Source organism: Vigna angularis, chromosome 7 (genome assembly GCF_016808095.1).
Source record: "Vigna angularis cultivar LongXiaoDou No.4 chromosome 7, ASM1680809v1, whole genome shotgun sequence".
NCBI classification, from domain to species: Eukaryota; Viridiplantae; Streptophyta; class Magnoliopsida; order Fabales; family Fabaceae; genus Vigna; species Vigna angularis.
This window is the reverse complement of record NC_068976.1, coordinates 27,328,006-27,349,914: the sequence shown is the minus strand read 5'-3', so window position 1 is coordinate 27,349,914 and position 21,909 is coordinate 27,328,006. Positions and strand designations below refer to the sequence as shown.

The 21,909-nt window shown below is 34.6% G+C and overlaps 1 protein-coding gene across 1 annotated transcript; it reads left to right on the top strand.

The window, feature by feature from the left end:
• Positions 1 to 12,969: 12,969 nt before the first annotated feature.
• On the top strand, positions 12,970 to 13,857 carry LOC108336625 (uncharacterized). Its single transcript, XM_017573098.2, has one exon. It carries the CDS (start codon positions 12,970 to 12,972, stop codon positions 13,855 to 13,857), a length of 888 nt encoding a protein of 295 aa, XP_017428587.2.
• The last annotated feature ends 8,052 nt before the right edge of the window (positions 13,858 to 21,909 follow it).

Sequence of the window (21,909 nt, the reverse complement as noted above, 5' to 3'; positions counted from 1 at the left end):
ATGCATCTTCTTCTCTTGTGGGTCACTCCTCCTAAACCTATTCAACATTCTCATTAACATCATTAAGTGTCATTAGATAAAGAAAACAAACACTGATTCTTCCACTCTCTTTTCAAGTGTGCACTTCAACAGAGTGAAATTCGATGGTAATTTTCGTTACAAGTTACTCGTGCTTATTAAAAGGTGGAAATTACAAGACCAAGCATGGTAATGTGGTAAGAACAAAAGTTACATTGTCGTGTTTGTGTGAGACATTGATATCGTTGGTCAACAAAATACCAGTGTGTTCCTTTTAGTTCATTGTTTGTTTTGACGTTGTTCCAATGTTTCCATGGCATTAACGGATTAACCAAACTAATTGAGGGTTGTACTTTGTAGTGTCCTCTGTCTTATCGTTTACATTAATGAAAACGACAAACTAAAAGGAAAAGGAGAACATGAGAAAATGATTTATATATTATTCTATTTGAAGGTTTAAAACTTCCTATTGATGATGGGAATGGTTTTACTGTTTTTGAGAATTGTTTAATTTAATAATTTTTATTTTTATGATGGTATGGTCCAATGGAATGTCACCAACCATTAATTATTACTAAGTATATAATTTAAATGTTATGGTTTCCCCCAACATGCAACATGCAGCATGCACCCAACAGTTTTATGACATGAAAGCCGCCATACCTAACTCCTTCCAAGCCACCAACAGCAAAAGGCCAGAGTTATATCCTTACATTTTTTTCTTTTCATTTTTTTTATATTAAATAAACATACACTTATCTCTTTTTTAAGGTACTTTAACATGTAATCAAAGATATTGCCATTGGTTTTGATGTCTTTTATGAAACAATTGAGCTTTTTTTTAGAATGACCTCCTTCCATAAGATATGAGCTAACAATAAAAAAAAATATTTATTTGGAACACATAGATTAATAAGAGAATACTTAAAACGTAAATTTATATAGAAGAATAACATATTTTGTTCCTTTGGAAGAAGGTATTATCATATAAATTTATGAGCTTTCATTTTTATAACTAAATATACGAGCGACTATAAAATAATTAGACATAAATAAAAAGACATTCGAGTGATTCAATTTTGTTTCTTTGATAACGTAAATATTTGATCTATCGATCTAAACAATTTTTTATTAAGTTTCAAATTTCCTTTTCTTCGAAATTTAAATGGGAAAAAAAGAGTCAATTTTATAGTTTAGATCACGACGACTCATTATTTTAATGTTTTTATAGAAAAACTTCTTCACTCGAGCTAGTCGATTTCTAATATTTTATTATGTATATAATTAATTATTTAAAAATTATATTTAATAGATGATTTTTGAATAGTTCAAGTTAAATGATTTATTGAATTTTGTGCATATATATAACTCTTTGAATAGAACTAAAATAATATTCAATAAATATTACTATAATTTTAAAAATTGAATTAATTTTTATAGATATACCCTTTCATGATATATTGGTATGGATGAAACTGTAAACTCACATAAATTCATTAGTTTAATCATTTATATATCAATCCAGTAGTGAATTTCTAAGTAGGGTGAAGCGTGTATATATATATAACTCATTTCTTTGGACAAGTGAACTTTTCTTGTGTTTGATGAATAATTTAATTAAGAATTCATAATTTTCTGACTTTAGTAGAACAAACTATCTTTGTTGTCTTCAATTGGGAAAACCTTTTCTGGGTTGATTTCCAAGTCATGATAATGTGATATGATGCTTTATCTTTTTAAGCTTCCTCATATGAAATATGAAATCAAATTCCAAGGTAGTGTAAATGTGTTAATCAATATTTTCTAGTAACAATCCACCCAGCATTGATGATGAATAGTGGGGATTTTGGACTTATATACGTAGACTTTCATATGTCCCTATCAATTTTGAGTGTTGGTGTGGAAAGAAGGTCTAGAAGGAGCTTAATGGAGTGTAGCTTGGAGTCTTGGAAAATATAATGAAAACCTTTGATTTCTAAACTTTATGGAAGAATTGGAAGTTGAGCTGGAAAAAGAAAGTCTCATATAACAAGTCAAAAGACATTTACTTTCAAAGTTTCAATTATAATGGGAAGATTGATACGTTTATGTTAGTTGAAATGAAACAAAAATACATAATATATATTTTGAAAATTTCGGATCTTTCCAAACCTAATTTCAAGAACAAAAAATAGACAATAAAATTTTATGTCATGTCTACAAGGCATCCTAGTTATCCAAGATAGCACTTTTAAAAGAGAATATAGTTTGAGATATCTTGTTATTGGAGAACACTTGAGAGATAAAACATTTGTGTTCTTTTAGTCTCAACTTTCTTGAAATAGACAAAGTTACTTTCTTTTTGAGTTCTCCCACCTCATTTTGTTGTAAGTAAAGTTGCTTATGCATTAAGATACACATTCAAAGAAGTAAAGATAAATAACCAACCAAACTAAAAAAATTGCTGAATTTATTTTCCTAAAAATAATGCATTTATTTTCCTAAAAAGGATCCTTTGGTCACATAAACACCACATTCAAACGTTTTTTTAATCCCTTCAGTCCTAAGTAGAGCCATTTTTGAGAGATGAGCTCAGACTTGACAACTCTTATACCCAAAAGTTAAGGGTTGTTCCTAATAGTTGTAAATGAAAAATCAATTGTTAGTGGTAGAGATAAAAAAAAGGGGTAGAATCAAAGCATTTACACCACTCAAAAATATTCCCATTTATCCTTTTATCCATAAAATTGTTACTGTATCTAAATAACAGATGAGGGAGAATCACCATCACTATAATGATGTTTGTTGAACTTATGTTTATGTATATATTCAATGAAAGTTAGTATTCAGAGTTTCTTTTACATCCAAATATTAACAATACTTGTAATTATAGAGGAGATGGTTGAAAAATGGATATAGATGCTAAAAGAAATTAGATTAATGTAATTTAGTTAGAACTTCTTCAAATATCTAGTGATACAACTAACAGAAAATATGAGTCTGACTTTTGTAGATTTTGGGGAGGCTTCCATTGTTATATGTTCATAGATAATACAAAAAGATAGGAATTTTTATGCTTCAAATTGTTAACTCTGAGCAATTATATATGTATAATTGTCCCACATTCATTCTTCTCAATTATAAACAACAAAAAATCGAATAGACACAAATTAAAAAAAATAGTTAATTATATTAATTTATTAATTTCTTCCTAAAACATTCATGTAAAAGTATTGCAATAAAATGTCATATTTATTTTAGAAAAAAAAAAAGATGAAAGGTGTTAAAGTTTACTTAATTTCAATTTTTGAGATGAAATACTATATATATATATATATATATATATATATATATATATATATATATATATATATATATATATATAATTGAGAATGTGTAGTATATATTAAACTTAAATGACTTCTACATTTATTAAAATTTAAGTTAATCATATATGCAGAGAAAAAAAAAAGTAGAGGGATTGATATAAATTTCAAGTCAAAATAATTTACTTTTTAGAAAAATCATTATAAAAAATTGTGTCAAATCATTCCTTGACCTAAAGATTGCTTATATTCATGGGACTGTTTAAAGACCAAATTTAAAGTTTTTATAAGTTTTACTTTGATAATAATGGTATTTACAAGTTAAACTACTGAACTAGTGGACACCAAAAGCCCATTGACATTTTTAAACCATCTTTCCGTCTCTAAATCTTCATCCCTCACATTTAGTTAAAAAGTATTCTTCCTTGAACAAATAAAAATTTTCAAGTACATAACATGTATTCTCCTTCTCTTCACCAATCCTTTGAATACAATTTCAATTTGCCTAAACTGTGTATTTTTCATTGTTGCTCATGAAACTCAGAGAATGCCTCCTATGATTTTAATTCAAGGAATTAATCATTGTTTTCACATCTACAACTTAGCAATGAATCTAGTTGTAAATTATTCATCATTAATGTCAGATAATTGAAAATAAACTTTACCACTTCTAAACAAACTCCATACTTAAATTTCTTTTTCTTACACAGAAGTTATACAATGTTGAACATATCCTAAATATATAAATGATGCTATAATTTTTCTGGACACTTATCTATAGTTTGGTGGAAGAAACTTATTCTTAAAAATATTGATGTGGATAAAGCTTGAAATATTACCTTAACACTATTTCTCTTTTGTTAAATAATAAGGTGGTTTTCATTCCAATAGTCTTTAAAGGTTGAGTCAACTTTGTTCTGTTTCAATGATTATTAGATTTCAAGTATTATTTGTTGTTTTCGCTATTGGGAAAATACTCGTAAAAGATATTAAGTCATACAAGATTAGTTAATTGACAATAAATTTTAAAGTAAACAAACTAAATTCATTACTTAAAATCTATATTTATATTATTTATGTTGGATTTTATCCTTTTTAATGATTTTTTCAATAAATGTAAGAATTTGTTTATATTTTCTTTAAAAATATACATCAATTTTTGTTATAATAATTAAAACATGTATCTAATAAACAGTAAAAAATATATAATTAAAAATTATTTTTTAAGAAAAAATGTAAATAATTAAAGTTGACTTTAATATTTTATAAGTAATTAAAATATATTAATTAATTACAAATTTATTTTAACTTTTTTCACATAAATGCTACTCAGTGTAATATTCAAGATAAAGTAAATTTAATTTTTTATTTTATTAAATAAAAATAATTTTGATATTTGTACGTTAGAAGTAGAATATATTATTTGAAAAATTAAATTTAAATTTCACTCATAATTTCAAAAATTTTATTTATCCATTTTAAAATAACATTGAAGAAAAATTATATAAGTTAGTTTATAGAAATTAAAATTACTACAATAAATATAGAAAATAGACATGAATGTTATTTTAATCAACTATTCATTCTATTAATTAAATAGGAAATATTTTTTATATATTATTTATCTATATATTTTATTCATATGTGATTTTATTAAAACTTATAATTTTATTTATATAATAAATTTTAAAAAAATTAGCATATCTATAAATTAAATTAAATTAAAAGTATTTTTAAATGTATATAGAAAGAAAAAGAGAAGGCTCATTTTTGTGCATTGTATTGCAACACATTATATAAAAAGTTAAATTAAGATATTTTTAAGATAAAATATATTTGATGGAATAATTTAAGTTAAATATAACATAAACAAATAACAATTTTATACATTACCATGCATATTAATACAAAATATAATTATTCTTTTAGTTCACTCATTTATCAACGTCATAAGGTAACATTATTATTGTTTCTAAAATGAGTGTGAATGACGACACATTATTAATTAGCTTTTAAAATTTCATGTAATATCCCTAATTTTAATATTTATATTTATTATCAGTTATTATTAATTATGATGCATTATAATATATTAATATTAATTATTTTATTCTTCTTTTATTATATATAAAAGGTGAGGTTTGCACTCATTTATATACTCTATGTGTGTGTGTGTTTGTATTGGAAGTCTCACATTGACTAAAGATAAGGTCAATTTAGAATGTAAAAGTGGGTGCAAAACCTCACTTTACAAGCCAATTTTGTGGGATTGAGTTATGTTTAAAGTTCACTTCGGTATCAAGATTTGATGGCCACAAATGTAGGTAAACTATCAGTAAAGTTTAACGACACATTTTATACATTAGTGACAGATTTTGACAGTTGGTAATATCAATTTTTCCTATAGTGAAAAGTGACATAGAGCAACCAATATGTTGGTCTTGCTGGACGAGGAAGAGGGCATTGGACATAGAGCAATCATAGGCTTTTAATGTTTTTAAAAGCTTCAAGTTACATGTTGAAAAAGCAACAAATGTGTCACTCAAAGGGTTGCACATAAATCATGGTGGACAGTTAACATCTCAAGAATTCAACAACTTTTGCAATGCACATATAGTGCAAAGGAAATTAACAACTGCATATTCATCGCAAGAAAATGGTGTTGAAGATCGAAAGAATCAAACAATCATGAATATGATTCGCAACATGCTATCTGAAAAGAAAGTGTGTAAAACCTTTTGGCCAGAAGGAGTAAATTGGGTTGTGCACGTGTTAAACTGGTGTCCAATGCTAGTGGTGAAGGATAAAACACTCAAAGAAGCCTGGAACAGAATCAAACCATCATTTTAGAGTCTTTGGTTATGTCTCTTATGCTCATGTACCTAATTATTTGATATCTAAACTAGATGAGAAAAGCTTGAAGTGTGTTTTACTTAGAATCAGTGACGAATCAAAGGCATACAAACTCTACAATCCTCTCTGACAAAGAATTATAGTAAGCAAAGATGTGATTTTTTGCCAAAAATGAAGCATGGGAATGGAACAACCATGAGTTCACTACTATTTGCGAGCTAGAATAGGAAGATGATGACAAAGTTGTTTCAGAAGAATCTCCTGTAGAAGAAGATGTTGTGGATGCACAACCAGAGGAGTCTCTTGCCACTAATTAAGAGACTTCAGAAGGTCTTATGAAAGAGAGGAGTAGGAAGCAATAAACTTGGCTAAGAGACTATGTGTTTGGTGAAAGGTTGTCTGATGAAGAGGATGTCTTCTACTCAACATTCTTTGCCTTGTATACTATTGGTGCCGACTCACTCAATTTTGAAGAACCTGTGAAGATAGAAAAATGGAGAAATGTTGAGAATGGGGCGATTGAGTAAAATGACACTTGAGAATTAATTGATCGACCAAAGGGAGCGAAAGTAGTTAGAGTAAAGTGGGTTTACAATATCAAACTCAATGAAAAGGGAGAAGTTGACAAGTTTAAAGTAAGACTAGTAGTGAAAGTATATGCACATAAGAGAAAATGGTAGTCATGTCATTCACTGAAGCTCACATGGACACTTTGCCTTTAACAATTTAGACATCGTCAGGGAAAAGGACTAGATTGAACAAAAATTACAAAAAAGGAGACCACTTTAAACGCCATAAAAAGTCGAGGACCACTTTGAACAAAAGTTACGAAAATAGGGATCAAAATAGATATTAAGCCATTTTTAAAATATAATATTTTGTGAATACAATTTACTACAAAGTGGTATAATTATTTTCTTATTGAAGTGAAATTGAATATTCATGATGAAACAAATAACTAAGTCAAGTTACAATATTACATGAGATAAAAAATGTTCAAACATAATAAGGTAGAACTATATTTATCATAGTTTATAATGAAATTCCTTCGATTAGTTATGTAAGCAACATTTTCAAACGATATTGTATTAACATCCCTATTAGACGTCTTGTACGAGATGGATGTGAAGACAGAAACTCGAAGCACCGTCTGAATATTGACGTTAAAAATATTCAACCTCTTCAAAGAATTAGTCAATATTTGTGGTCCTCTGCATGCAAATTCATTAAGGTGATATTTGACGCCTCTATATGGAGTCATTATTATTCTTCTCAACATAAATCTAACGTCGCCAAGATAGTACTTTCCTACAATATTGTACATATAGCAGTATTTAGTCACTAATAACAAAATAACTAAGACCTCAATCAACACATTGGCCTTCGCGGATAACCAACAGATCATCTCTAGTAAGAGCATCTTCTAAAATTCTTGAATCAGATGTTATACCTTCTCAACCAGCTAGAACGTATGTGAATTTCATATCAAAATCATATGCGACAAACACATTTTGAGTTGGCCAATCTTTTCTTCCTCAAAATCTTAGAGCATATGATTTTTGAACCCTTACTCGTACACGAGTTCCATCTATGTCCCCTAAAAAATCCTAGTCATAAAAATAAGAACTCGTGAAAAAAGTCAAAAACATTATTGGACTTTCATAAAATTAAATCTTAAGTATTGAAATCACTACCTTAAATTACGGTTAAAATCGAATGTTGTGTAGGACATATGGATGAACCTAATTTTCTGAGGGTTAAATTAAAAATTTAGATTCTAGACTTAAAATAGCATCCAACACAATGTGAAAGTGTTTGCTAACGGTAAGCCCACATTGATGGAAGAAAAATGTCACACTTCAATTCTTAACGTTATGGTCAATTATATGAAGACATTGAGCTACTTGTTCCTCCATTGTCGACTGAATTGTGTCCTTAACTAAGCAGTTGTTCTTAGTCTCTCACAAAGATTAATAAATGCCTTTTGACCCATTCAAATAATGTCTTGACACCGATTAGTATGCACAAGGTTAGACAATACTTTCTCCTTGCGACGGTCTTTGTCTGGTAGAAAATCGCTAACACTATTTGATGCACTCGAACACATATTCAATATATTCAAGGCATGTCCAACAATGCATAACATTGTCAATGCGACCAGTGCGGTGGTTATTTGTAATTTTTTAATGTAAGTTTGCAACTATATTGAAGTCTACACCAACCACATTATCCACTATATCTTCACGGTCCAAATGAGACAGATATAATTTATCTTCCATATATATTTACTTAAGCAAATATAAACATTATTACCAACATCACAATGTCATAAATAAGGTCAATTAACATTTTAACAACTTCATAGGTCTAATTAACATAAACATTATAATTAAGTCATGCATAATACATTCAAGATACACTTATTACCAAATTCATGCATACATATAGAGATTAAAAAAGACGCATATTATAAGACATACCTCCTGCACTTAACAAGCTTTCAACCAAGATTGAACCAAGATTTTGTGAGATACAACCACCATAAATTCAAACCCAAGAACACAAAATCTTCAATAAACCTATAATACAATGCACCACAGATGATCCAAAAGGTATTTTAGCAAGAAACAAATTAAGAGCAGCTCACCTACGAGGATTGAAACATCAACCAAGCATGAAATCCTCCAATACAACCACTTCATTTCCAAATTACCACCCACCACCATAAAATAACAAAGCGAAACATCAAACAAATACAAGAAGTCATATATATGTAGGTTCAACACCTATCCTACTAAATATATGCCTTGTCAAAAACAACACAATGGAATTAAATACCTCTTTCATTCACTCATATCTCAAATTCTATCAAGTGTTAAAACAAGTAGCATTAAGGGTGACGAATGTCGAGTTTAACACCTTCTTCAACTTCTAAGAAATTGAATTGACCATTCAACCAACACTTTTCACCTTCACCTTGCAAAAACAGAACCAATTTTAACCAACGAGAATAAAAACAAACACACTTTGTTAAAACATCAACTACCTTCTAGCATTTCTTCAAGCCGATAAACCTTCACCAACTACATAATGCTCCCCTTTCACAGCATCACAAATTCACCGACTACACATAGAGCACCAAAACAAGCACACCTTCACCACCTTTAAAAGTATAAGCAACCACCCTTCTCCTTGTTAACACCTGCAAGACAAGAAACTAGTTAACAGTGCTTTCATTTCAACGCGCATCACCTGCACAAAGTCCTTTATGCACAGGTCAACCTCCACCACCTTGACAATGTTGCTCCCATTCAAAGTTGCACCAGATCCACCAAAAATGACAACGATTCTCCTTGCTAACACCTGCAACATAAACAAATGGTTAGAGGTGTTGCCATTAGAATGCGTTGCATGGACTTTCACTGCATGAACTCTCAAACTCTCGATGCACTCTCGCTCCACTTTCACTACATGGATTGCCGGTGCCACTAACCACATTTCTCCCCGCTGCAAGTAACAATTTCAAGGCCATTATCAACCTTTCAAATCCTATGAAACCCAATCCAAGCTCGTGTAACCTGTTGGAACCGAATGAGGGAGCTTGAAACCGAATAACCACATTTAGAATCGAATAACAGAGGCTATATTCGAATACACCCCTATGAAACCGAATAAGGGAGGTTGTAAACGAATACACCTAGTGAAACTGGATAAGGGAGGGTGTAATCGAATACACCCTTGTGGAACTAAATAAGGGAGGCTGTAATTGTATATAGCCCCTGTGGAATCAAATACGGGTGCCTCGTTCCTTACTGGAACCAAATACATTAGCTTGCAAAATCAGATATAGCTCCTTCGTTTTGTGCAAATGGCTTGGAATCGGATAAAGCCTCCATGGAAGCGATTCCAACAACAATGTTTACGTCATCCCACCCATGTTCACCTGCAACCTTCATCATAACATCTCCATCTTCAACCTTTATAATGGACAAATCTTCATCTTCAACCTCTTCAACTTTGACGTGCACAACACGAAGATCCATTTCTGCAATGGCTAACGAGTATGGAATAACTTGCATGTATGGTTGCTTCGTGTTCATCTTAAACAACCTTCATCTTCCACTCATCTTTGTAAACCTGCATCATACAACAACCACACAGTACACTCCAAATGAAACAAAAACACTCACCTTAGGTTCTCTTTGAACACACTTTCTTGCCTTCTTCGAAACTCTCTTCAAAGCTTCCTTGAAACAATGTATGCGTGAAGACTCCAACAAAAATAGTGATGAATTTATATCCTTACCAATGACACTTATTATAAGCCACAAATCCTACCAACCAGTAGTTAATATCATGGTTTTATCAAGGAGAGTCAAAGGAGTCAAACAATTTGAAATGGTGAATTGTAGCTCTCAAGAATATTTTCCTTCATTTAGGAATCTCTATGACTCCAAGTCTGTGTGTATGGCAAAAGAAAATGCATAGGAAATGGAAAAGGAAAAGTTACACATGAACTTGGTAGCAAAGCAATGCAAGCAATGTGTTTAGTGCAATCGGTTCCTTGCTTGCTTGGAATTGATTAAAGACTTAATAACTGAACATTTGTGTAGTAAATATGCTAATTTATTAGGGGCATTTCATCATTTCATCCGAGCAACATGTGAATTACATGAAATTAAAACTTTTTCATTACATCGTATAATAGTTGCATAATTTGGCACAATATATTTAACAAATTATGGTATCATCTTTAACTATAGATACACCATCAACCTCTAAAGTATATCTCATCTGTTGCTAATAAATTTGAGAAGTCCCATTGTTTTAATTATAGCATTGCTACTCTTCTTATTATGTCTAAAATGGGATAAGATCGATAGCCCACCAATGGAACTTATTGTGCTCTCGCTCGACTCAATCTTGTTTGTCTTCTTCCAAATGTAGTAAATTTAAAAAAAAACTTTCAGTTCACTACCATTGGAACTAATTGACCTTCTAGGGAAGTTACTTAAAGTTGGAGTCTCCACTGACTTTACCTTTACCTCCCTCCCAAGTTCGTTAGCCTGACGGGCATTGGGGGAAAAGAATTCACCTGAATGTAGTCTTTGTTAATTTGATTTTAGGTAGAGGGTGAACCTGTAAAACAAAGTCACAATTGATAAGTGTGAAAAACAGATGTTTTGACACTTATAAAGGATCTCAATTTTGTAATTATTCATGTTATTACTCAGTGAAAAGTCGTAATAGGAGGTAGATTGTGTTGTAAAATATTGTTCAGGAAAAGTTGTACAAAAGTGAATTTGTCAGCCAATTCTCGCATAGCAGAAGCAAAATTCGCAGAGCCAGGAGAATACATTCGCACAGCGCACCACCATTGGTTCGCTGAGCGAATCATGCCAGTTTGGAGATTTCAAGTCTTGAATTCGCACAGCGCACCAGAGGCTGTGCGCTTAGCGAGTTGGTGCAGTTGATTGCTGAATTAATTTTAATTCGCACAGCGAATCTGCTTCTGTGCGCTGAGCGAATGGAGCAGTTTTATGAGAAATAAACTGTCTCTTAAAAGACGTGCTTTGGAGGAGAGAGAGAGGGACAGAGACACGAAAATAGAAAAGAAAGACTGGAGAACTGCTCTGGATACCATTAGGAGACCTCTCTGAAGACATCAAGACTGCACATCATGCAAGGAATTGCAGAAATGAGTATGTTTGTGATGTCTAGGATCGGCTAAACTTTTATTTGTTGGAATTGACTGTAATGGCTGACATTTGATGTAATCTTTCCTGTTCAATATAAATTGTGTTCGTATGCTTTTCTTGTTTACTTTTTATTTTATTTTACGGAAGTAAAATAAACTTGTTTTTATATTTAAATTATACTGGGAAGTAAATTTGAGTATTAACGCAAGAAAAGCAACCAGAAGGAAAGATGCTAGGAATAGTTTCAATTCTTCTGGTCATCAATAACATCGTTCTTAATGCAAAGTTTATGTTTAATTACTTAAGGAATTAATAATTGAACATAATTCTTTAGAACTTGTTTTAAGGAATTAAACCAAGATACTGTGATGTTGATGTTTGAACGCAAGTTATATTGCTCAGAATAGTTACTATAATGTGGTCATGAAGTCAATTCCAATGAAGCTTTCTTTAAATTTTAATTTCAATTTTAAATTGTCATATACTTTGAGACTATTAATTCACTTATATTTTGTTGTTCAAATTGATTTTGATAAATAAATTTTAATTGAATAACGTAACACAAATTCCCTGAGGAGAACGATACTTTACTTATCACTGTATTACTTGTAACGATTTGGTATACTTGCCAAAAAGTTATCAAGTTTTTGGCGCCGTTGCTGGGGAGTTTGATTGTTTTGTTATTTTAATTAGTTGTTTATCAATTTCAATTTTGTTCCCATCTCCGTAAATTCATTGTTTTAGTTTTCTGTGTATCTGTATATATTGTGTTTTGTTCCTGTTGTTATTTCTTGGGTTGGTCATTGAAGATTTTTGTTCTGTATGCCACGCAGAACAAAGTCTGAGAATTTATTGTTTGATTTTGAGATTGAAAGGACAGCCCGTAGAAATAATAGTAGGCGTAGAAGAGAAAATAGGAAAAAAGAAGCTAGAGAATCCAGCTTATCCTCAAACGCTTTTTCTTCATCTGACCAAGAGGGTAAAAAGATGGAGGAAAACAGGGAAAATGAACAAGGAAGGCGTACGTTGGAAGATTATGCTTCAGTTACTGTTCTTTCAACAGTATAGCCAAACTTGTGATAATTGCGGCTAACATGGAAATGAAGCCAGCATTGATACACCTTGTTCAAAGTAATCAGTTTTCAGGATTGTCACACGAAAATCCCTATGATCATCTGGCAACTTTTAATGAATATTGCAACACTGTGAAAATGTTGAATGTGTCAGAGGAGGCAATCAGACTTAGTCTTTTTCCATTTTCTTTGGCAGGCAATGCCAAGAAATGGTTAAATTCTTTTCCTGAGAGAAGTCTGACAGGTTGGGATGACGTTGTGTCAAAGTTTTTGCAGAAGTATTTCCCTCAATCAAAAATAAACAAAGGTAAGCAAGAGATATCCTCTTTCCAACAGGAACCTGAAGAGACTTTGAGTCAGACATGGGATAGGTTTAAGGGATTGTTAAGAAAGACTCCCATACATGGATTTGATGTCCCCACTCAATTGAACCTGTTCTTAGGAGGTTTAAAATCTCACACAAAATTGATGCTAGATGCCTCAGCAGGAGGTAACATTAGGTGGAAGACACCTGATGAAGCTCATGAAATTATTGAAAATATGGCATCTAGCGACAATGATGTTCAGGGTGAGAGAGGACAAAATCAAAAGAAGGGAATGTTTGAGTTGCAATCCCAAGATGCCTTATTAGCCCAAAATAAAATTATGACTCAACAGCTTGAGTCTCTGATGAAAAAGGTATCACAATTACAGATTCAAAATGTATCACAGGCACAACATACTGTGCAAGGGTGTGAACTGTGTGGTGGAGAGCACCAAAATGGACAGTGTGCTATTCTTACCAATGCTAAGGAAGAGGTCAATTACATGGGAAATCAAGGCCGTTCTGGTAATTATGGAAATTATAATCAAGGATGGAGACCTCATCCTAGCATGGGTCAGGCTAGTTCCAGTATACCACCTCCATAGTTTCAACAACAACCCACTCTTTCGGATAGGACATCAAAACTGGAAGAAACTCTTCAACAATTTATGCAGATGTCCATATCAAATCAAAAGAGCACAGATGCATCTCTAAGAAATTTAGAAGTTCAAATGGGTCAGTTGGCCAAGAAATTGGAAGAGAAGCCTGTAAATACATTTGGAGCTAACACTGAACCAAATCCAAAAGAGCACTGTAAAGCTATAACAACAAGGAGTGGTAAAGTGTTAGAAAGTGTAGTTGTGAGGAAAGAGGATCAGGAGGAAAAGTTAAATGAGGAACAAAAAGATAAAGAAGAAGAAGTGGAAGAGCAGAAAGATAAAAATAAAAAAAGTGAAGAGAGCCAAAAAGGAAAACAGATTGTGAATCCTTTACCGTACCCAAAGACATATTCTAGGAAGGAAAAAGAAAGTCAATTTTCTAGATTTATGGCTCTCTTCAACAAGCTGGAAATTACAATTCCCTTTTCTGAAGCACTTCAACAAATGCCCTCTTATGCTAGATTCATGAAAGATCTGTTGACCAAGAAGAGAAAGTATATTGAGGAAGAAACAATAGAGGTGCAAGGGAATTGTAGCGCCATCATCCAAAAACTTCTACCACCAAAATTCAAAGACCCTGGAAGCTTTACTATTCCATGTACAATTGGAAAACTCCCTATTGGAAAAGCATTGATAGACTTAGGGGCAAGCATTAATTTGATGCCTTTGTCCATGTTAAAGAAAATAGGAGACATGGAAGTAAAACCAACAAGGATGACTCTACAATTAGCAGATAGGTCTTTAAAATACCCATATGGAGTTATTGAAGACGTACTGGTGAAAGTTGATAAGTTTACTTTTCCAGTAGATTTTGTTATTCTTGACATGGAAGAGGATACTGAAGTCCCCCTTATATTGGGTAGACCTTTCATGAAAACTGCTAGAGTCATAATTGATGTTGATGATGGTCATTTGAAGGTGAGGCTACATGATGAAACAGTAACCTTTAATGTTGTGGAGGCTATGCAACATCCAAAAGATAAAGGGAACTGTTTCAGAGTTGAAGTACTGGATGATGTAATTGAGACTGTAAAAAATCAAATGTATGTGAAATCTCCTTTAGAGCGTGTATTGGTTGATGCTTGTGAAGAGCTGACTGTTGAAGAAGAATCTGAAGTGGAGGAGATTTCACAAAATCTAGAAAAATTAAAAGAAGAGAATTCAACTGATGTGAGAGTGGAAAAATTGGAGAAGGCTGATTTGGATGATCAGGAAAAAATGGAATTAAAAATGCTTCCTGATCATCTCAAGTATGTGTTTTTAGAAGAAAATTCTAAGAAGCCTGTGATCATAAGCAATTCTCTATCAAACAGTGAGGAGAAAAAATTAGTGAAAATCTTGAAAGAGAATAAAAAGGCAATAGGTTGGCACATCTCTGATTTGAAAGGCATAAGTCCAACCTACTGCATGCATAAGATCATGATGGAACAGGATTATAAGCCCATAGCATAACCACAGAGAAGGTTGAATCCTACTTTGAAAGAGGTGGTGAGAAAGGAAGTGCTTAAATTGCTTGAAGCAGGAATGATTTATCCTATCTCAGATAGTGCTTGGGTGAGTCCTGTGCATGTTGTTCCTAAGAAAGGAGGTATGACTGTTGTTCAGAATGAGAAAAATGAATTAATTCCTACAAGAACAGTCACAGGGTGGCGAATGTGCATTGATTATAGAAAATTAAATCAAGCCACCAGGAAAGACCATTTTCCTCTCCCTTTCATGGATCAAATGTTGGAAAGGCTAGCAGGACAAGCTTATTATTGTTTCCTGGATGGCTATTCAGGATACAATCAAATAGTAGTGAATCCAGAGGACCAAGAAAAGACCGCTTTCACTTGTCCCTTCGGTGTGTTCGCATACCGAAGGATGCCTTTTGGTCTCTGTAATGCTCCTGCTACATTCCAACGTTGCATGCTAGCCATCTTTTCTGATTTGGTAGAGAATTGCATTGAAGTCTTTATGGATGATTTCTCAGTTTTTGGAAAATCATATGACTTATGCCTAGAGAACCTGGATGTAGTTTTGAAGAGATGCATTGCCACGAACCTTGTTCTAAATTGGGAAAAATGTCACTTTATGGTTCGTGAGGGAATTGTCTTAGGACATAAGATCTCATCTAGGGGAATAGGTGTGGATCAAGCAAAAGTTGATGTGATAAAAAAATTACCACCTCCTATGAATGTCAAAGGGGTAAGGAGCTTTCTTGGACATGTTGGTTTTTACAGGCGATTCATAAAAGATTTCTCCAAGATAGCTAAACCCCTTTGTAATCTGCTTGTGAAGGACACTCCATTTGAATTTGATGGGGAGTGTCAGAAAGCTTTTGAAGTTTTGAAAGAGAAGTTGATATCAGCCCCTGTTGTAGTCGCACCAAACTGGACTCAAAATTTTGAGTTATGTGCGATGCTAGTGATTATGCTATTGGGGCTGTTTTGGGGCAGAGACGTGGCAAGATTTTTCATGTTATTCATTATGCCAGTAAAGTTCTGAATGGGGCACAATTGAATTATGCCACCACTGAAAAGGAATTTTTGGCAATTGTGTATGCTCTTGAAAAGTTTAGACCTTATTTGATAGGGTCTAAAGTTATCATATACACTGACCATTCAGCCATCAAATATTTACTGGCTAAATCTGACTCAAAGCCACGTCTCATAAGATGGGTTTTATTGTTACAGGAATTTGATTTGGAAATCAAAGATAAGAAGGGGAGTGAGAATGTGATTGCTGATCATTTGTCTCGCCTTCTTAACTCTGAGGTGACTGATAAAGAGGGAGAAATAAAGGGAGAGTTCATTGATGAGCATCTGATGCTCATTCAACAGAGGCCATGGTTTGCAAATATGGCTAATTTTAAGGCTGCAGGAATTCTCCCTGATGACTTGACTTGGCAGCAGAAGAAGAAGTTTATTCATGATTCCAAAGAGTATCTTTGGGATGATCCTTATCTCTTCAAACTGGGTGCTGACCACTTACTTAGGCGGTGTGTTACAGCAGAGGAAGCTGCTGGAATCCTATGGCATTGTCATAATTCGCCATATGGAGGTCACTTTAGTGGAGAAAGGACCGCCGCCAAAGTGCTTCAATCTGGTTTCTTTTGGCCTACCTTGTTCAAAGATGCACATGCTCATGCTAGAGGGTGTGACAGATGCCAAAGAACGGGAAGCATATCAAAGAGACATGAGATGCCACTGCAGGCAATTTTAGAAGTTGAAATATTTGATTGTTGGGGAATGGACTTTATGGGACCACTACCTTCTTCTTACAACAACGAATATATTTTAGTAGCAGTGGATTATGTCAGTAAGTGGGTGGAAGCTGCAGCATGCCAGAAGAATGATGCCAAGACTGTTGTCAAATTTCTCAAGAGGCAAATCTTCTGTAGATTTGGTGTACCTAGGATCCTCATAAGTGATGGAGGATCACATTTCTGTAACTCCCGGTTGTCCAAGGTCTTGAAACACTATGATGTGAGGCATAGAATTGCTTCACCGTATCATCCACAGACCAATGGTCAAGCTGAAGTCTCCAACAGGGAGATAAAAAGAATCCTGGAAAAGACAGTATCATCTTCAAGAAAGGATTGGGCAGCAAAATTAGATGATGTCCTGTGGGCTTATAGGACTGCCTTGAAGACTCCTGTAGGGCTAACACCCTACCAATTAGTCTATGGCAAGTCATGCCATCTCCCTGTTGAGATGGAACATAAAGCATACTGGGCTTTAAAATTTCTTAACTTTGATGCTTCTCTGTGTGCAGGTAAAAGAAAGCTTTAATTGCAAGAGCTGGAGGAGATGCGGTCGACTGCCTATGATTCATCAAGAAAATACAAAGAAAAGATCAAGGTGTACCATGACAAAAAGCTGATCAAGAGAGATTTTCAACCTGGACAACAGGTATTGTTGTTTAATTCCAGATTCAAACTGTTTCCAGGTAAGTTGAAATCTAAATGGTCTGGTCCCTTTGTGATAAAGGCAGTCAAGCCTTATGGTGCTATTGAACTAATGGATCCAAATTCTGAGAATTCAAATAGAAGCTGGATTGTTAATGGCCAAAGATTGAAATCTTATTTGGGTGGTGAGGTTGAACGCCTCACCACAATTATTAAATTGTCTGAGCCATGAGATTCTGGGTCAAGCTAGTGACGTTAAAGAAGCGCTTGCTAGGAGGCACCCTAGCACATGTTTGTATATATTTGTGTTGTTGATTGTGTTTCTGTAATTATTAAGTTTGAGTGTGGAGAGGAAGTGTTAAGGATGCTTGAGGAATGAGCTCTGACGCTCTAGTCGCACAGCGCACAGCTGAGGTGCGCTCTGCGACTAGATGATTTTATGCAGCAGTGATTAATTCGCACAGCGAATTTCACGCGCTATGCGAGAGAGAGAAAGAAATTGTTTTGAGATTTGAGATTGTAGTTCGCATAGCGCATTACATGCGCTTTGCGATTAACGAAATTTAATTTTCTCTCTAAAAAGAATTCGCATAGCGCATTGGATAAGCAAGACGAATAAAATCATTAGAGCAATTGAGGAGAAAGTGAGCATTAATTCGCATAGCGCACACTTTGCGCTATGGTACCAAAAGTTTGAGGGAGAGCTCTGTTAAAATATTCGCAAGGCGAAATTTTGCGCAGAGCGAGTTAAATGTGAGAGGGAAGTTTGATTTTAATTCGCATAGCGCACAGCTGAGGTACGCTATGCGAATATATGTTAGTAAAAAAAAAAAAATATTCAGTCGCACAACGCGCAGCTTCGGTGCGCTATGCGACTGAACACCAAAATTCAAAAAAATAATAAATTATTCAAATGTGCAGAAAATGAGAGAAATTCGCACAGCGCACAGCTGAGGTGCGCTATGCGAATAACTTGTCAGTGGATGACATTTATTACGAGCTGATTCGCACAGCGCACAGCTGTGGTGCGCTATGCGAATCTACTCGTTCAGTTTTTTTTTAACTCTTACTCTTTCCATTTTCATTCTCCCACTCTTCATTTTACCCTAGCCACCATTCGTTCTTCCTCTCCGCACAGCGAACGCACCCTCATTCTCTGCCAAATTCTTCACTTTCTTTCCATTGTCACCATTTCACATTCTTGACTCTACATCTGCTTTGCTTCAAGTGCATCTTCACTCTCTGATCTTGGTCACTCTCCACAGGTTTCACTCCTACTCATTTGCTTCTTTGATTCTTAATGTTCATGGGACTATAATAGGGGTTGTGGTCTGATAAATAGTGCTTATACACTTTCAAGCCAAATGTGTTTCTGCATAAACATTACTTGCGCTGTCATTTGATCTCTAGTGCATGTCCTCAGCAATGTCTCTCGCTAGGCGACACATTCGCATAGCAAATTAGAGGTCTGGTTTTCTGATATGAACATTCGCTTAGCGAGCAATTCGCACAGCGAATTACATGTTTGCTTTCTGATAAGATTTTCGCACAGCGACTTTTGTCGCTTAGCGAATTGATCTTGACAGCAGGCACTGAAAGTGCAAATTCGCATAGCGCACGCTGGCGCATAACGAATTCCATCTGCCAGCATATGTGTTTTGAGTCATTCACTTGCTCTGACCCATCTTCCACAATTGTTTGCACTGTCTATTAATTCTTGCAGATGGCACCTCCCAAGAGCACACAAGAAAAAAAGAGGAAGACCACCCGAGGGTCTTCTTCTAGATCCCAACCTGCAGAAGCCCAAGAGGAGAACCTTGTCCTGAACTATGATCAGGACCGCTTTATTTCAGAGGCACATTCTGATAGGTTTCATCAGGTCATCATGGGCAGGGCATTATTACCTGAGAGGAGGGTTGAATTGAAACCTGGAGAGTATGACCATATCCAGGAAGAATTGGAGAAGAGAAGATGGAATTTTGTTTTAGCCAGCCTTCCAGATGAGATTGATGAAGTCTTGGTTAAAGAATTTTATGCAAATGCTTGGGAACCTGACCACTCTCAGCCTCATTCTAGAGTTTCAAAAGTGAGAGGCAAGCTAGTACGCTATGATCGTCGATCAATGAACAGGATTCTGAATACACTGATGTTTCAGCCGTGCCCTCTAGGTGCTTTTATGTCTAGCTATCCTGATCATGACCTTATTGCCTCCACTTTATGCCTTCCCGGATATGGCTATCAGCTTGGCACTAGTGGGACACCAGTGAGAATATTAAGGAAACATTTGAATTCACTGGCCACTATCTGGAGTCTCTTCACATTCACCAACATTTGTCCCAATTCTCATACTTCCGACATCAATCTGGAAAGGTCTTATATGGTATATGGAATTATGACAGGGATTGACATGGATGTGGGAGCTTATATCTCTTAGGAAATGGCACTGATTGCTGATAATGATACTTGTAAGCTTGGATTTCCTGCCTTGGTAACAGCGTTGTGCAAGGCCAGTGGAGTCCCTGGAGTTTCTGATATCGCTTTGAAACTTCAACCCCCTCTCAATAAGAAATTCTTTGATAGGAATTGCAGCAACAGGGAAGAGTTCTCTGCTGTGAATGCTCCTCCTCCAGTCCCCCCTCCACGCCGGAATGTCAGAGCGGCTAGACCACCTGTAGCGCCATCTGTTCCTTCACATGATATTTTCACTCGCTACATGCAGCAGAGTCTGGCTAGACAGGACGACATCCACGACTGGTGCACTACTATGCGGCAGGGTCAGGTGTCCTTACAGGAGAGCATGTATCATTTGTCATTGGGCATCCCTGATTTTCCTCCCGATTCACTGATGACTGGAGACCAGTTTGCTGCGCAGATTCCATGGCCTGAGGGCAGGCCAGAGTCCAGGTGGGGGAGTGCCTTTCCAGGAGCACCTGAGCCAGAGTTAGATGAGCAGGAGGACATGATGGCAGGTGATGGTGATGAGGAGGAAGAGGAGCCAGATCCCAGATGGGTACAGCAGAGTTATCATTCGCAGGAGAGCCAGTGGAGATCCAGGCCAGATGCGTCTTGGTAGAGTGCTGATGGACCGCTGTTATTGATGTGTTATTTATGTTTTTGTTATGTTGTTTTTAGATGTTTCAGTTTAGATGTTATTGTGGAACTCAGTTTATTTGTGATGTTGGTTGTAGTTGTAAAAACTTTGAGGTTTTGATTTAATGACTATGCATTGTCTGATTAAGTTATGTGATTCCTGATGATGATGACATGTATGTTTGTGGTTACTGTGCTTCAAAATTTTTATCTGTGTGTATGAATATGACCAGATTTGTGAGTGTTGAGCGCATATACTGATTGAGAGATATTGAATTGTCTGGATATGGACTTGGATTTTGCATGAGTATGATTCTATGTACACACACTTTTTGGTTAAGGATGAAAAAGGCCCTGTTTGTATTGATTATATAGCTACTTGGCCAGATAGCCAACCTTTAGACACTGTGATACATTTGTGAACCCTTTTGAGCCTTGAAAAATTTTTTCCTTCCACCTTGAGCTTATTAGATGATATCCTACCTTACACCTTAGAAGAGAACATGTATTATGTTTTAAAAGAGGTTAAGGTTGAATTCAAGTTTGGGGGAAAGAAGAAAAAAAAATATATGAAAGAAAAAAAAAAGGAAGAAGCTCAAAAGGAAAGAAAAGGTTGAGCTGTGAAAGAAAATGGTATATGATAAATGATATATTTTGGGTACTGTATTAGGAATTGAAGTTGTTCTCTTCTTAATAGGTGTCTTTGAATCCAAGAAAAACCATGATTCTTTTTCTAGCCAAGCCAAATCTTAACCTGAAAAGACCTTTTGACTTAACCAATAGTGTGTGAAGTGTGTGAATCAAATGAAATGCAAAAGCTGATGAAGTTCTAGGACAATTCTGCTGTGAGGACAAACACTGTGAGTGGTGAGAATGATAAATGCTGATCTGGTTTACATATTCTATACACAGGTGAATTTTTGAGTATTGTACTGTGCCATACCTGTTTGAATCTTTAGGAATGCATGTGATTTGTCTGATGTGTAAAGTCATTCTATTAAAATGTCACAGGTGTGTTA

What these genes read in the sequence shown, in the direction of transcription:
- LOC108336625 (XM_017573098.2), top strand. Translation starts at nt 12,970, where the DNA reads ATGGAAATGAAGCCAGCATTGATACACCTTGTTCAAAGTAATCAGTTT.